This window comes from Carlito syrichta, unplaced genomic scaffold (assembly GCF_000164805.1).
Source record: "Carlito syrichta isolate Samal-C Ts95f unplaced genomic scaffold, Tarsius_syrichta-2.0.1 Scaffold304329, whole genome shotgun sequence".
Lineage (NCBI taxonomy): Eukaryota > Metazoa > Chordata > Mammalia > Primates > Tarsiidae > Carlito > Carlito syrichta.
The window spans coordinates 77,838-96,194 of record NW_007248425.1 but is presented as its reverse complement, the minus strand read 5'-3'; the positions used below and the strand labels follow the sequence as shown (position 1 = coordinate 96,194).

Below are 18,357 nucleotides of genomic sequence, written 5' to 3'. Positions count from 1 at the left end.
CTTTGCTAGTGTCTGGTCCAGTAGGCTTAGCCATGCGCTTAATCCCCAGAAAGTGGTTCGATTATTGCTGACCAGCAATGGCAAGATAGTTTTTTTTTTCTTCCAAGCTATCAACCTTCCATTAATTCCTTAAGCAGAAATACGGTGCAATCTATATTTCCTTGGCATGTGTCACCCAGATGGTGCCGTGCTTATGTTTTCAAATAACCATGTTCCAAAATAACATAGTTTGAATAATAAATTCTACAAATCCTTCCTAAGAAAGAGAAGCATAATTCTCAGAAGCTGCATAAACTTTTACGCATGATGCTGTGGCTTATCCCTTTTATGCAGAATATATATGTGTATGTCTCAAATATTCTTTAAAGAGATATTTGCCTCAAGTTGTTTTTCCTTTTATTGTTGTCAGTCATTGTTAACGTATTATGTCTTAAACAGTAGTCAGACACTCTTGGTCAGCAGTACTGAACTTGTCATTTAATACAGCTGGTCTTAAATCCTATGTGTAGGTCGATTCTGTCAAGCAACCACGACTGTACATTTTGGTATTGATTGGGATTGCTACATTCAATTCCTTCATAACTCACATTTTTCCTTTTTCCTCCTTTGCTAAAAATGGGAAGAATTTTGAACATATGTCTTTTTTATATGTGTCAAAAGAATTTGGTAAATTCTGACACCTTCTTAAGCACATGTTTAACATGCATATTTACTTGCATGTATCTACATTTCCAGATGCTTTAATTTTTTTTTTAATACTTTGAGGATTTTGCATCTTTTAAAATGAATATTTCCTGTATGCTTTTTTTAAATCATTAGATTTCCTATTATGAAATACCTGGCCCGATCAACAGGACAACACAGCGTCATCTAGCTATCAATTGTGTTCAGGATATAATTGTTTGTTGGTGGCCACTGGTTAGTGATGATGCTTGGCCTTGGGCTCCCATTTCTTCTGAGAAGGATAGAGCCAATCTGCTGCTCCTGGGTCATACTCAAGGAAGACTGGAGGTAAATCTTAAATAAATATGTACATTTTAATACAGTATAATAGGATTATTAGTTTTTCTCTTTTGAACTATATGTGGATAATTTTTAACCTATAACTTATTTTTTCAAATATTCAAAAAAGAAAATTGCATATTAAATGAGATTCTAAAACGTATCATATTTATGGGATACTCAGACAATTCCAGGCTGGCTGGAATAGTGTAGTGATTAAAAGCACAGGCTTCTGGGTTCAAATGGTAACTCTGCCACTATCTAGCTCTCTGTTTTTGACCAAATTACTAACCTCTGTATGCTATTGTTTCATTATTTGAATATAGAGTTAAGGAAGATACAAGATGGGACCCCCCCAAAAAAAACGAAGTTATCTTTTGGAGGGTGGGCCCCTTGTAGTACACTCAGAATTTGTTCCTGGGGATCAAATGGTCAACCAAAATTTTTATCTGGAAGTTTTGAGAAGGTTGCATCATGATTTGCGGAAGAAACTTACTGAGGTGTGGCAAACAGATGACTGGTTCTTCTACCATGACAATGCACTTGTGCTGAGTGTTCAGCAGTTTTTGACCACAAATGGCATGACTCCCATGTTCCACCCTTCCTATTCACCTGATTTTGCCCCAAAAGACTTGTTTTTGTTTCCCCGGATGAAAAAAATCCTCAAAGGGAAATGTTTTGCTGGTATGTAGAAGAAAGAGATGAAACAAAAAATAGCAGAAACACTAAAAGGCATCAAAATGGATGAGTTCAAAAGCTGTTTTGAGCAGTGAAAAGTGTCTCTGTAGTTGTATTCCATCAAATGGAGAGTACTTTGAAGGTTACCAGAGTTTTAACATGTATGAATAAGTACACAATTTTTATAAATAAATTCCTTTTTTTGGGGTCCTGCCTCATAAATGAATACACACATTTATAGCAATAATATTGTATGGTAAAATCAGAATCACTGTTCACTCTTGCAGTTCTTGGTATTATAATTATTCTGTCATTACTGTTTGCTTATGATTTCTTGCCTGTGATAGCTTTGCTACCAATTATACTCTTCAAACTTCAGTCCATCATTTAACAAACATTAGTTAAATACCTGTTTTTTGCAAGACTTTGCCCGAGGTGCCAAACCATAGCTCAGGCAAGAATATGTAATGCTATAGAGCAATGACCTTCTCAGTCTAGTATACTGTCTCTGACAAGAGCCATAAAAGGGCTAATCTATGGGGTGAGCACAATGTCCTCACTCTATCTATGCCTGACAGCTGTTTGATCATTATTTCATATATGTGAGCATGTATGTATTTTCAGTTTCATTTTCGTACAAAATGCCCTGTTGTTTTTTAAAAATAATTTTAAAGAGCTCTTCCTACTCTTTAAAAAAAGTTGTAAAGATTTTACCTGGGTAAAGTAGTATGTTCCTATAGTTTCCTCTAAATCTATTATCTTTTAGTCTTTAAGGAGTATTTCCCAGAATTAGTATACTGAGATAAGATGAATATGTTTAAGCTTTCTCTATCCCTACCTACCTCTACTGGTTTTATGAACTTTCAGGCTGTCTTTTAACACTAAAGAGTCATGAAGTTTTATGTATGTATATATGTTCCAGAACTTTTCCAAACCTGCGGCAGTGACCAAAATTACTTATAGAGATTTATGTGTAGATTTTGTGAGGCCAAACAAGTTCTCTATCCCTATTTACTTCCTGTTCATGACCACTATTTCATTGATTTTGGGTCCGGAAGTTCATTGAGTTTTAAAAGACTTCATCAAAATGACTTAATGTAATCAAGCTAATTAGAATTCCATTAAATGTTCTGCTTTACAATAAAAGTAAAAATAATTAATAAGCTTTTAGTTATGCATTTTATAAATTACCCTCATTTGAAATAAAGTACATTATATAAAATAAAGTGCATTATATGATATTAGGACTGTCCTAAAAGGATGTACATATGATCTGTATACCTCATTGCCTGGACTTTTGAGTTGAAAAAACCTGGGTTTGCCTGTTGGTTGTACCATATACTAATTGTGTGACCTTAATCAAGTTTACTCCAAGTTTCTGCCTGTTTCTAGCTTAATTCTGCGTTTTGTAGCGTTTTGTGGATTACCTACCCTGTCTGGCTTTAGTTTTCCTATCTTTAAAAGGATAGGTTTAAGCCAGATAGGTCACCTCCAGGTCTTTGGCAGCTCTAAAAAGTGCTTATCCAGATCCAGAAGCACAGATCTGATTTGGTCATTGCCTGCTCAAAAGTCTTCAGTAGATGCTAAAACCAAACTTAGAAAATTTCACCCTGATTGGCCTTGACCTACCTTTCCACTGTTATTTCCTTATATAAACTATGTTCTAGCAAAATGAGTGTACTCACTGACTCATTGTTTCCCTCCTCCTTCATATACACTTCAATGGTGTTTCACCCTGAAAGAGCCATGTCACCCAGCAACTGTTGTGCCTGCCTATGGACTAAGCACTGCATTTCATACCAGGGGATATGAATAAGAAACTGTCCCTGCCTACAGGGATCTTAGAGTCTGCCACTAAGAAACAAATACGAAAATGTGTAAGTGCATTAAAGTGTTAATGGTGCTATGGTTAGAGTATGTATAAGTGCTTTTCAGTGGTGGTAGAGCTCAGGAGGTTCGCCTGGTTGAGGTCCATGCTCTTCCCCCCCACCCCCCTCTGCCTTCCCCCTCAATAAAGCGTTGTGCACCACCCTAAAAGAGTACGTGTAAACTATAGTGGAAGCCCATGGGGAGTGGTGATTGATTCTACTTAGAGAGATGCTAAGGAGGGAAGGTTGAAAAAGCTGTTTAAAAGGCTTCACAATGTGCTTAAATAGGAGACTGGCACACACAATTTTACTTTCTTTTATTATCCTTGCTAGTTTTGCTATCAAGGTTGTAGTAGCTCTGTCGAATGATTTGTCTAGCTTTTCCTTTTCTACTCTCTGAAATAGTACCAAAAACAATGACCTGATTCTTGAAAATTTAGTAAAACCTACCTATAAAACTGCCTGTGTGTGGTGTCTTTCAAGGAAGGTAGATTTTTTCTATTACTCATTCCATAATTAAAGAATTGTTTTTGGAGAATCCTATTTTTTCCCTTTTGTTTTCCATGGTTTGTATTTTTAGAAAATTATCCAATTGATGCATTTGAATATATTTTTATAAAGTTGTATATGATATTTGCACATGATTTTTTTATTCACCACTGATGGCATAATGTCCCTCTTTTAGATCCTAAGATATTAATATATATACTTCATTTTTTTGGGCAAGAACTTTTGTTTTAGGATTTGGCCCTTTTAGTTATTCTGCCAAATGGAAAAATTTGTAAAGATTTGTAAAGATTTCTTTTTCAGAATTATATTTAAATTCACCATGCAAAAGGTGAACTTCTTTTGAAAGAAATTTCTAGTGCAGTAACTGTTTTTCTTCTTTTCTATGTGAAGATATAATCTTTAAATATGAAGTGTAGCAAATTTTTTTTAGAATATAATGAACTAAAACCATCAGTCCACTAAAGTAGTATTCAGACATATCCCTTTAATTTTTTTTCACGAGCAGCCAGGGGATTTCTTGAACTAATCATTAGAATAATTTGCTCTTAAACTCTAAAATTCAAACCAAAAAAAAAATAGCATTGTAGAGGAGAAATTTAATCTTTGGACCTATTTAACTCTAGAATTTAAAAAAATCATTTCCCATCTAGGTTCAATTAGAAAAGATAATAAGCTTTTATTTGGAAGATGGCAGGATCATAGTCGTTCCTATCCATGGCAACATATTATAATCACCTGCAGAGCTTTAAAAAGGGGGCCCACCTAGACCAGTTACATCAGAATCTCTGGAGGGGAGAGAGTGTCAGTAATCTTTTACGGGTTCCCTAGGTGATTCTTATGTGCATCCAAGTTGAGAACAACCTCTTAACAATCAGCAAACTTAAATTTTTTTTTAAAGTCATCTTTTTTGCATAGCAGACCATGGAAAGGATAAAGCCCATATACCAAAGTGCATGAGAGTTTTAACAGTACATTCTAAGTAGAAAATTGGCTTACCAAGCAGCTAAAAAAAAACCAAAACAAAGGAAATATAGAAATAAGCTCTTTGTGACTGAATTATCTGTCTTTCAGAGGGGAAACATTTTAAAATTTATTTTATGGATATTAGAAAACTGCTGGTCTAATTTCATGCCACAGAGCTCTAAACAACAGTGCATGTCTTAATTAGAAGCACAGAACAGAGAGAGTTATGTAGTCTAAGAAAAATAATTCCTTTGAACAACATATAGTAGTGCAGAAAAATAAAATTTTATCAATAAATTCATTTAAAATATATTTTAATAGTATAGTGTAGGTTATCATATATAATATGATAGTTGTTTTCATTTACATTTTCTATACTCCTTATACTTCCTTTTGGAGAGTTATTACCATGTTCCTAGAACTAGTATTTTATTAATTAACTTTGTCAAATAACTTACTTTGCCAATAAATACCTTTAGTTTGAGCCAACTTTTATCAATAATGTGAACCAACTTCAATAATGTGATGGCTGCTTATTCTTTTTTTTTTTTTTTTTTTTTTTTTAAGCAGATATTTTAACTTGTTGGATGTATGGCTTTGATAATGCTGAGTATGGTGGCAATTTTACATCTTACTCAGAAAAAGTCATCTTAATTGGTTTCCCAAGTTAATAGAAAAACATAACAAGCAGAGCTATTAAACCTTAAAATATATTATCAGGGTTGTGGAGATATAACTTCAAGAAGTTAATTTTTTCCCATAAGAATAAAAAACCCTTTTTGTAGTGACTTTCAGAAGCAGTAAATGATGAGAAAGTAATAATGCAACCAAATATTAATATAATATGGCAAAAGAGTCATTCAGAAAGCATTATAAATGCTTTCAACGGAAAAACCAAAATATTTAAGAAATATCTTTTCCAAAGAATTGCTTTCAGCCAGTGACAAAGATATTCTATTTTAGGGATGCTGGGTTTTAAAAAATATATATTTATTATAAAATAAAACACACATAAAGAAAACTGCACAAAGTAAATGTGTAGCTCAATGAGCTGTTATAAGGGACACTCCTGGAATGACCACCCAAGTCAAGAACTGGAATAGGCAGACATCCAGACATATCTCTAGGTGCTCTGTCACATCTTAAACTCTTATCTGACCCCCAAATTAAACACTATCATGATTTTTAATCACTTTCTTGTACATACATATAATTTTTTGTTTGTTTGTTTTTTTGTTTTTTTTTGAGTTGGAATCTCACTTTGTCGCCCAGACTGGAGTGCAGTAGCCGCTCCCGGCCACCGCTGCCTCGACCTGCTGGGCTCCGGCAATCCTTCCGCCTCAGCCTTCCAAGTAGTCGGAATTACAGGCATGCGCTACCACGCCTGGCTGATTTTTTGATTTATTGTAGAGATGAGTTCTCTCTGCCCAGGCGGGTCTCGAACTCGCGGGCTCAGGCAATCCATTCACCTCAGCCTCCCAAAGGTGCGGGATTACAGGCTGAGCCACCAAACCCAGCACATACATATAATTTTTATCATCTGAGTGTGCACCTCCAGAAACTATAGTTTAGTATTAGTCATTTAAGGCCTTTCAATATACATCTAAATCTCTTTCGATCCACAAGCCCCCCCATTCATTCCTTTTCTGTAAAATTTATCTGTTGAAACTGTGGTGTCCCACAGTCTGGATTGCTTGCATATTCATGCATGGTTCAACATGTTTCTCTGTTATTTGAAAATTCTGCAAGTTAGTAGTCAGTTTTGGCAAGACTATATGGGATGGTGTGTTCTTTCGTCAGGAGGCACATAATTTCAGATTCTCTCTTTCTCTCTTTGTTTCTTTTTTGATGATAGCAACTATTTGATGTTTAATTCCTAGATCCGTTAATTCATTGAGTTATAAAATTGTAAATTCTAATTATATTATTTATTTTTCATTTTTACTTTTATAAGGAGACACTTTCCACTCAACTCCTGTTTGTTTTTGCAGGGACTGTATTCATATAAGACAAGCATGTTAAATGTCTGATTCTTTCCTAGTCACTGGTTTTCAAGAAAATAGATTCCCTACCAGTCTCTGAATGTGACCAGTTAGCTTTTGTGTTTTGGTTTTTTTTGAGTTGGAGTCTCACTCTGTCACTCAGACTGGAGTGCAGTGGCTGCTCCTGGCCATCGCAGCCTCGAACTGCTGGGCTCCGGTGATCCTTCTGCCTCAGCCCTCCAAGTAGCCAGAATTACAGGCATGCGCCTCCACGCCTGGCTGATTTTTTGATTTATTGTAGAGATGAGGTCTCGCTGCCCAGGCGGGTCTCGAACCCGCGGGCTCAGGCAATCCACTCATCTCAGCCTCCCAAAGGCGCAGGATTACAGGCTGAGCCACCGAGTCTGCCTAGCTTTTGTTTTTTAAATAGCATTATTAATTCATGAATTTAAATATATTTGCTTTGATCAAGTTCATTAATTGTAATTGTTATCCTTTTGGAAGCTTAGATTGTCCCATCTTTGGCTAATGGGAGACTTTTCTTTTTGCTTCCTCTTTTTGCATGACCACAGCAATCTTGGATAGCTTCTCTGCTATCTTGTATGACAGCATGTTCCGTGTATATTTCCTGCCCCAGACCTGGGATTAGTCATTTTTCCAAGACACTCTGGTTTCTTTTCTTTTCTTTCTTTTTTTTAGTCGAATGTCTCATTCTGTTGCAAGTCTCATGGTTTACCACAAGCCTCAACCTCCTGGGCAGTTGAGACTATAGGCGTACACCACCATGCCTAGCTACTTTTTATTATTTTTTTATTTTTTGTAGAGACAAGGTCTCCCCATATTGCCTAGACTGGTCTCAAACTCCTGGGCTCAAGCAATCCTCTTGCTTCAGCCTCCCAAAGTGCTGAGATTACAGGTGTGAGCTACTGTGCCTAGTCTCTGGTTTTCCTTTTAATAGGATTTTAAGCTTGAGTCAGTGTGTTAGAGATATTGAGCTGTTGTTTTGGGTTGATCATTGTTTCTAGGTTTCTTCAGTCAAGAGAATTAGAGATTTTATACATTATTCATATTTGAAGTGAATCCATATCAATACTTCTAACTGAAATTCTGAACTAGAGAATTTTAAACTTAGCTTCTTCTGTATCACCTCTGTATCTCACCTTCCCATATAAAAATCCTAGATTGTAGAGGTACAGGGGATGAATTAGAATATTCTATAATTGTTTACTTCATCCCACAATATACACCCAGCAGTCTCAGGACAATCTACTAGTATTACCACTACTAGTATAGGTTACTGAGAACATGTTTTTCTCATATTTCCCCTTCCCATTAAAAATAGTTGTACTTTATCTCTATTTTTGGATCATATAGTTATTATGTACAATGCCTTCTTTCTTTTAATCCTCATCTAGTTGTCATGGGTTTTTGATTTTGCCCTTTAGTTGGTCTATCTGTTTTATGTGGGAATTTGGAGAGATTAAAAAATCTATGGTACCACAATTACCACATTTCCAGAATCAGGGATGCTATGTTTATGGTCATGATGAGCACCTTTAATTTGAACCATCATTTTGTGAAAGGGTAAGGCCTATGATTAGATTCATGTTTTTGCATGTGAATGTCCAGTTGTTCCAGTAATGTTTGTTGAAAATACCGTCCTGGCCAGGCGCCATGGCTCAAGCCTGTAATCCCAGCACTTTGGAAGGCTGAGGTGCTTTGGAAGGCGAGACATCATCTCTACAATAAAATAAAATAAAATTAGCCTAGCATGGTAGCGTGTGCCTGTGGTTCTGGCTACTTGGAAGGCTGAGGCGGAAGGATCACTGGAGCCCAGCAGGTCGACACTGGGGTGGCTAGCCTGGGCAACAGAGTGAGACTCCAACTCAAAAAAAAAAGAAAAAGGTAAAAGACTGTCTTTTCTCTATTGAATTGCCTTTGCTACTTTGTCGAATATCAGTTGACTGTATTTGTGTGGGTCTATTTCTGGGCTCTCTATTTTGTTCCATTGATCTATTTGCTTATTCTTTCATGAAATGTTTTAAATGTATTGTGTTGAGTGTCATAGCAAGTATTTCTGTGGATTGGTTGATTTTTATTAGTACAAACGTAAATTTAAAATTTCACATACCAAAAAGTATAGATAAGGGAATACTTACACTTCCTAGTAAATATGTACTTTTTCTAAATTTTTCTTTTTATGCTTGTAAGACATTTATATATTTATCCTGTATGCAAATGTCAGATTTTGTTGAAAGCTTTTAAAAATAAGAGATATAGCGATTGAAAAAGTTGTTGCTATTTTCTTTTTAATTGATATATTTGAGTAGGTAAGGATGTGGAGCAATAGGGAATTCTCATTCACTACTTACTAGAGAGTAAATTAGTAAACTAAAAAAGAGAGCAGTTTAGCAATAGCTAATACGATTGAAGGTGAGTCACCTATGTTAAGAAAAACCAGTCTATGTGCACAAGGAGACAAGTGCAATAGTGCTTGTAGCATCATTGTTTGTAATAGTAAAAAGATTTCAGAACAACTTGAATATCTAGGAAAATGAAACATATTTTATGGTGCTTTCAGAGGAGATACTTTCCACCCAACTCCTGTTTGTTTTTCCAGGGACTGTATTCATATAAGACAAGCATGTTAAATGTCTGATTCTTTCCTAGTCACCGGTTTTCAAGAAAATAGATTCCCTACCAGTCCCTGAATGTGACCAGTTAGCTTTTGTTTTTTAAATAGCATTATTAATTCATGAATTTAAATATCTTTGCTTTGATGAAGTTCATTAATTGTAATTGTTATCCTTTTGGAAGAGGGTAGAATGCTGTTTGGAGTTTAAATGATTGAACTAGAGCTATGTGATTATGTGAAATCTCAAAAGAATAACTGAGCAAAAAGAAATTACAGTATGACCACAATATGATAACATTTATATAAAAATTTAAAACATTGAAAATAATGCTGTGTGTTCTCTACCATTGTTCTAGATTGATGAAATAGTAAAATACATAGTCATAAATACCAAATTTATAATAGGATTGTCTCTGTGGAGGGAGAAAAGAGAATTGGATCTGGCAAGCTTCAACTGTATCTGTGATATTTTCTTTTAAAAAATTGAATCAAGAGAATGGTATTTCATAAAGCTGTTTTTCACATTTATCATATTATTCCCTCTACTTTTATCTGTGTTTTGAATGTTTCATAATAAAGAAGTAAAAATAAAGTGTACCTTTTATCTCCTGTTTCTAAAAATTTCCACAAAGCGAGGAGGGAAAAATAGATTTCAGAAAAAAATCTACTGATAAGCTAAGAACTTTTGGTGCTGCATAATCTTTTAAATAACCTGGTTACCTACTGGTAAAAGTTTTCAGTTTCAGAAAAGGCCACTCTTGAAATAATTTTTTTTCCTGTTTTACATATTGGGTGACTTTAACAAGGTCATAATAGATATACCCTCTCTGAAACATGAAACTTGAGAATGTTAAACCTGTCTCTAACTCACTGTGATTGCTTTTCTGTTTTTTGTGCTTTCCTAATTTTAAAATATCTTCCAGAGATGGCATCAATCATATTGACTGATTATGTCTTTTCTTCTCTGAACTGTTAACTCCTTTGATAACTTATAGACCAATTTTATCTACTTTTTTCAAATTCATATTTTAAAAAAGAAAAATGAGTTATCTCAGTGATACATTTTTTCAATGGATTCAACCTATAAACTGACTGGTTTAAAGCTGGCTAAGACAATTCACTTTAGATTAATACTACCAACTTATTTTTCCTTGAAACTGGGAAATTCCAAGATCCTTAGGACGCATCTTTTCTGCTCTTTCTATGAGTTTTTCAGTTCTTAACACTTCTTTCTTACCACACAGTTTTCTTTAAAAACAACAATGACAGCAAACTTTAAAAAACAAAACATGGCTGGGCTCGGTGGCTCAGCCTGTAATCCCGCGCCTTGGGAGGCTGAGGTGAGTGGATTGCCTGAGTCCATGGGTTCGAGACCTGCCCGGGCAACTTGGCAAGACCTCATCTCTACAATAAATCAAAAAATTAACCGGGTGTGGTAGCGCGTGCCTGTAGTTCCAGCTACTTGGAAGGCTTGAGGCAGAAGGATCGCTGGAGCCCAGCAGGTGGAGGCTGCAGTGGCCGTTAACGGCCCCTGCACTCCAATCTGGGCGACAGAGAGAGACTCCAACTCAAAAAACAAACAAACAAACAAAAAACAAAACATTGGGTCACAGCCATTCATCTCTCGTATAACAGTCTTCCCTCATTGGCCATTTCTAACATTGCATAGTCTGTGGAATGCCAGTGTTTCTGTGCTTTCTTTATACCTCCTTATTATCTTTATAATTAAGCAGAGATTTTCTTTTAGATTTTCAGACTTTCAGCAGACTTTTCACTTTATAAAAGCTTTTAAAAATCTCTTAATTATCTATACTGTTCTGCCCCTTCTTGTTGTTTGCCTATTCACTATACCTTTGTCAGAACTTTTTATACCATTCATTATCACAGGCCTTCCCACTGGCCCACTTCCTGAAATCTCTGATACATATTTTAAGAATCTTTAAAGAGTTATTAGGTTTAAAAATTCACCAGTTCTGGGAAGTACCTGAAGACAGGATTAAGATCAAGAATTCAATAAGAGATGGGAATTCTGGATCATGAAATGTGTTGATGAGAACAATGAACATGATTCATGGAAAGCAGGAGTAAACTTGAAAATAATCTTGATAGGTTACATGAATATCAACTGCTACAATCCTTTCTTTTTTGATTCTTCTCTCCTCTTTTTACTTTTCTTCAGGGCACTGTCACTTAGCATTTCTTCCTTCACTACATACAGTATTTTTCATTCCTTTATCTTAGCATCATCTCTTGGCCTTGATCATCTTCTGACTAGTACTTAATCTAAGTTTATTTTGGGAGAAAAACAAGCTGTATGAATATAAGGTAAGAGATATCTTAGTATGTGCAAATTTGGATTTTTAAAAGTCTTTATTTTTCTAAGTATTTTCATTAACTGTATAATTCTACTTGCAGTTTCCTGTTTCTTATTTGCAAGGATCTGCTAACAGAATGAATGTCTTATAGCTAATAATGTATTAACATATTTTTTCTTTCATGTAGTTCTTTAGTCAATAGGTCATACTTTAATAACTTAAAAGGCTTCTGAGAATGCAGGTATTTGCTCACTTTTATTATCTTCATCCATAACATTAGTATTTTCCTAGAAGAATTGAGCCTGAATTTTCTTCCCCTGCATCTCATTGCCATATTTTATCTAAGCCCATTTCTATTGATGATTGTCTGTTTCTCACTATTATTAAAATACAAAATATCTTACTTCAGTATTCTGATTGAAATTCCAGTCTACTTTTCCTTTCAATTACAAATATTGATATCCCATTTCAGTAATATCAAAGTATCACTTTACTCTTCTTGATTGACCTAAAATTTTGCACTAAAAGTTTGTGTCATGTCAGTCAAATTATTTATAAACATTTTTTCTGTGAATATTTACTGTCTCTATGTACTTCTTGTTTATTTTATTATAGTACATGATACCTTTATCATGGCTGTATACACATTTACTGTTTTTATAGACATGTTTTCATTATTTTATAGGCATAGAAATATAGAAATGTTTCTTTCAATCTAATAATATTTGTTATCTTTAAAAATTACACCATTAAGTATGAATTAAAATAAATCAAACATCATGAAATTAAATATGAAATGTATGCATCTTATTTGAAATCTATTCCATCAATACTGTTTATTGAGCCACTACCATACATCAAGTACTGTGCTAAGCTAAATATCATAAATCAATTAAATTAGTTTAATATTGACTTCCAAGCCACATCTTTTCTTTGTTTAAAATTATCTTCCACATTTATAGTTTCTATACATAAATATCAGCCATAGATTCTAAATAACCAAATACGGATTTTATTTTGTGTCAGTGTTTTTCATTCTTTTTGTTATCTGCTACTGTTGCCAAAGAATCCTTTCTCTTCAGGAACAATAATAGCCACCATTTATTGAGAACTCCTTTGTCCCCCTACATGTTAGTTATATTATTTTTAATTTGTACAACAATGTAGGTGAATAAGTCCTTATTTTACAAATGAGAAAACTGCAGTTCTAAGAGGTGATGTTGCTAAAGATCCGCATGTTCTCTATTGCCAAAACAAAGAATTACGCCCTGTTAATTGCTTTAACTGTGTTATCTGCTTGTTTTTGGCTGTTATATAGGGTCAAATTCAACTTGGAATTAAATTCTGAACCCAAACATATAAAATACTTTAAACATAAAGGTATTTTGGATGTTCATGCTAATGTCACATCATTATAACAGTCATATAAACTTGACCCTGCCTGTTAATATTACTTTGAAAAGATTCCGTACAGCATCATAGAAAAAACTAGTTAAAAAAAAAATCTTCTATATGGACAGATGCAAAACTAGCATAATATTTTGTACTTGTATAATTTTTGTTTTGAGAAGATAATTTAGCTTTTTTTGGTTCATTTAGGAATGTTTTTCTATTTCTATTTACAAAGCATTCTCTTAATTTTCAGTACAAATCAGTCAGTCCAAGAATGAAGCAGCTTTAAAAGAAGTCAGCTTAGTAAGAACTTCCCTTCTGCTCACCCACTTTGGGAGGCTGAGGTAGGATTGCTCGAGCCCAGGAATTTGAGACCAGTCTAGGAAACAAAGCAAGAACTCATCTCCACAAAAAACACAAAAATTTGCTAGGCACTGTGATGTGTACCTATAGTCCCAGCTACCTGGGAAGCTGAGGTGGAAGGATTGCCAGAACCCAGGAAGTCAAGGCTGTGGTGGGCCATGATTTTGCCACTGCACTCCAGCTTAAATGACAGAGTGAGACCCTGCTCAAAAAGCAACAACAAAAAAACTTCCCCTTCCAAACTTCTTCAATTATGGAAAGCAAAGTTGCCTACATTATTAACTACTTGACAAAAGTAGCTAGCACAAGCTTCTTTTTTTCTACCCCCAAATTAACAAGTTCCACTGCATAATTTCTCTCTTCTGTTTCTTCACCTTTTTCTCTCTTCTTTCCTCCGTCACACTTAAGGCTCCCAATGCCCTGTGGCTCTCATTCCCTCTCTCTGAACATATATAGGAAAAGCTGATATAGTCATGTAACCTTATTAATTATGCTTGACAGGCAGCATGTCCTGCAGAGACCTTGATTTTTAGAGTTGAACAGACCTGGATTCAAACTGCAGCTCTATCACTTATTAATGTCGGGACCAAGAACAACTTATGGCGTCTCTCCTACCCTCATTTTCCTTATCTCTCAATTGTAATACCTCACTTGGGGATATTGAAAAGATTAAACAAGACAATATATGAAAAGTGATTTGCACATCATCATATTTTCTTGCTTATTATTTTATTTTGTACTTTTGAGTTGGAGTCTCACTCTGTGGCCTATGCTAGAGTGCAGTGGCACACACGGCTACCACAGCCTCGACCTGCCTGGGCTCAGGCAATGCTTCTGCCTCAGCTTTCCAAGTAGTTAGAATTACAGTTATGTGCCACCATGCCCTGCTAATTTTTTAATTTACTGTAGAGGCAAGGTCTCACCAAGTTGCCCAGACTTGGTCTCAAATTCTGGGCTCAGGCAATCCTCTCTCCTCCACCTCCCAAAGTGCTGGGATTACAAGCATGAACCACCGTGTCCGGCTTTCCTGCTTATTATTATTATTATTGGTGGGTTTACTCTTTACTGAAACTTATGCATACTCAAGCATTTTTTAATCTTTTAACTTTTATGGAATCTTTAATTGTACTGTGCAAGTCACTTTCCTCTGTTAAATGAATATTAGCCATCGATCATCATGTGGGCAATTCGTTGGAAAGACAGCAAGTGATCCTTTGATCTTGACTAGCTTTTCAGAGTAATCTGGGACTGGTAGCTGGAGAAAGGGGGTACATGTAGCTATTGGTCTCACTCCCCTCTTTCATCCCTCTCTCGGTGACATTGCTGAGCCTATTAGAGAAGTCTCACAAACTCTTGGAAACAAGGAAGCCTGGGACTCTTCTCCCTGGATTGTGAACCTAATTTGTTCTAGGCCAAGATTGCCATCTGGCTGGGCCCCTCCTTTTTTAGGCAACCTCTATGTGAGTATAGGTTCTACTCAGTGTCACCTGGCCTTGCAATGATATGTTTTACAGCTTCCTTTATAACAGTTTAAGCTTTCTGGAAGTATGGTATTTTAACCAGTATTGCAGAGTTTGTTTTTTAATTTATAGTTTTAAGACATTTATCACATAATTCCTACCCACACAGCGTTTGGCTAGCTGCTACATAGGTATAATAAAATGTAAAATACCTGAAACAGTTTATTTTTTAAGCTTACTGTGAAAATGAGGACATGTGACTAAACCTCAGAAGCAGATAGAAGACTGAATATTACAAGTGAGGCATTGGCCAAGTTGGGGCTGGGAAGGGGTTATGGAGATGGGATTAAAGGAAGGAAAAATGCCACCCAACTGGAAGGAATCCAAGAAACTGGGATACTTTTGGTCTAGTATGTAAGTAAGTATGATTGGTAAGTATGGTTGTTAGGAAAAACTGAGTTTCTAGGTGAAGAGTGCATTTCAGGCAAGCGATATGAGTGAAGTTATATAGCTGGGAAAATGTGGGACAAGCTTTAGTTTGAACTCCCAGAAACGTCCTGGAGGGGAGGTAATACTGGAATTTGCAAGTCAGATCATGTTCCTCCTTTGTTCAGAACTTATAGCTTCCCATGAAATTTAGAAAGAAAAGTTGAAGTCCCTATTGACCTACAAACTACTACATACTATTTCCCTTTTCCTCCAATTCCCATTTCCCATGACTTTCTTCCTTGCTTCCCCTTCTCTAGTCATATTAATCTCCTTGTTCTGGCCAATAGAGCTTCTATCTCAGGGTTCATTTCCTCTGCCTGCAGCTCTCTTTTCTCACAAGGCTGCATGGATCACCCCTCTTTCAGGTTACCTTTATCAGAGATGCCTGTCCTGACCTCTCTGTGTCATACTTCCTCCTTCTCACTCTAGTCATTCCCTGTTCTCCTTACTTTGCTTTATTTTACTCTACCATTTTTAGCAAATACTTTTATAGGATGCCTATATATGTATACTTATTAATTCTTGCCTTCTCTTGTGCTATTGGGATGTGGTGGAGTGTAGAAAACACTACACTAAAATATGGTACCTTGGCATACTGAGCATTTTAAGCTGAAGGTAATTGAGAAAATTACAGAAGCAGAAAGGTCTTTTTTAATCTTTTCTTTCTCTGACCACCTTTCATTTTTCTCCTTTAAGGCCATAAAAATAATTCTCTGACCTGCATTCCCTGAAAGTAGGTCATAAGCACCTCATATAACAAGTTCCCTGCCCTTTATTTGGAGGAAAGAAATGAAGACAGAGACACAAAGAAAAATCTGAACAAACAGACCTTGTTAAGTTCCCTTCAGTTCCAGTTCCATTAGATCATACCTACTTTTTGTCCAGTCATATTTCTACATGACCAACCATTCTTCATCAAAACTAAGCAGAAAGTAGACAGTTTTTCCTGAGTCACTGGGTTCCTTTGTCTTGTAAAACCTTGGTTAAATACATTTGTTAAGCTTTTCTCTTGTTAATCTGGCTTTTGTTTTATGTATGGAGGCTATGAACCTTGTGATGGGTGAGGAAAAGATATTACTTTTTTCTCCCCTGCAAGTGTATGCCTCCTGAGGAAGAAAATTTACTCATTACTGTATTCCCAGCACTCAGGACCATTGCCTGGCAGGTAACTCGTACTCAAATATTCATTGGACAAAAAAGAAAATGAGAGCAAGAAAAAGGGTGTGAGGGAGGGAAGGAGCTGGATATGGGTCCTACAAGATTTTGTGTTCTAGGCAAAGGAATAAAAATTTAACACATTAATTAGTAGATGGTCATTAAAGAGTTTGATCAGGGGAATGAAAGCAAAAAGCATTTAGTTTAATTTGGTGATGATGTGTCAGATAGATTTTTTTAAAAAGTCATATAACTCCTCTTCCCTTCCCAAATCCAGCATTCTGTAACATAGTTATATGTGCTTTTTTAAAAAACAACTTGTAATCTTAAAATAGTTTGACTCACAAGAAAGTGCTAAAATAGTACAGCAAATTCTCTACATGTAGTTTTACCCCAGTTTCCCCCAATGATAATATCTTACATTAGTGCAATACATTGTCAAATACACGAAAATGATCTTGGTACAATACTATTAACTCAGGTATAGACCTTAGTCAGATTTCCTTAGATTTTACATGCACCTTTTTAAAATTTTTGGTGTATAGTTCTATAAAATTTTATCACATGTGTAGATATGTGTTATTTAATGTTTCTAGGTTTGATTTTGAAGTTTTTGGCAAAGTATTAGACAATATTCTCTTTAATACCACTCTCCTGATTTTGGGGCTTCCATCATTTACATATGAATAAAGTGACTGGCCTATTGTTTTGTTTGATGGTTTTTCTGCATTTGTGTTTCATGCAGGTAGGTAGCATCTTCTTTCTACACCAAAGATGTTTTTTAAAATTTTCTTCAATACTGACAAATCATATTGCAGTTGTTCATCAGTATACATGGAAGATTGGTTTCAGAACCCTGTTTGCACATCAGCCTAATATATCAAAATCTAGCATACCAAAATCTGCTTATGCTTGCCCCTGGTTTTGCATCCCAGGAATACTGTATTTTTGATCTATGTTTTAAATGTGTATGTAACTGTAATATCACAGTTTAAACCTGTGTTGGTCAAAGGGCAATTTACTAGGTCTTCATTTAAAAAATTTTTATTTTAAAACTAGTACATTAGATTATTTGTTTTTCTCAGTCATTTGTCTACTTAGCATTTCTTCATATCCTTTCTGGTAAGAAAATATTTCTATAAGACTAATAGAGTTTTAAAGTTTTTTTCTTTTGCCTGTCCATGCCTACTAATCAGAAATATGTTTCTGGTAATTAATTTACTAATAATTTCAGAATTGGGAAGGGTGGTGGGTAAGAGTGTAACTAATTGTTTTAAGTCTTTTATTCATTCTTTCTAACTTCTAACTTTTTTAGATATTCCACTAACCATATCTTATTAGTAACATCTGACCATATTAGTTTTTATATATTGTTTTTATATATTATGGGACACATATAAGTGGTTTACAGGCTTTCTAAAGCAAAGTGTTTAAGTTAAAATCTTATAGTTTAATTCTTGAAACTATACTTATATATATATATGTGTTCTATATGAGATATATGTGCTATACATACACTTATATAGTTATATGTTGCTGATATTT

The 18,357-nt window shown here is 35.1% G+C and overlaps 1 protein-coding gene across 1 annotated transcript in view; it reads left to right on the top strand.

The window, feature by feature from the left end:
- WDPCP (WD repeat containing planar cell polarity effector) overlaps nucleotides 1-18,357 on the top strand; it is a gene marked incomplete at its 3' end in the record, with an annotated part of 90,286 nt that overhangs the window by 55,204 nt on the left and 16,725 nt on the right. Inside the window, exon 9 of the mRNA XM_021713173.1 lies at nucleotides 820-1,011. Coding sequence (XP_021568848.1) covers nucleotides 820-1,011 — 192 coding nt within the window. The remainder of the gene's footprint in view (nucleotides 1-819; nucleotides 1,012-18,357) is intronic.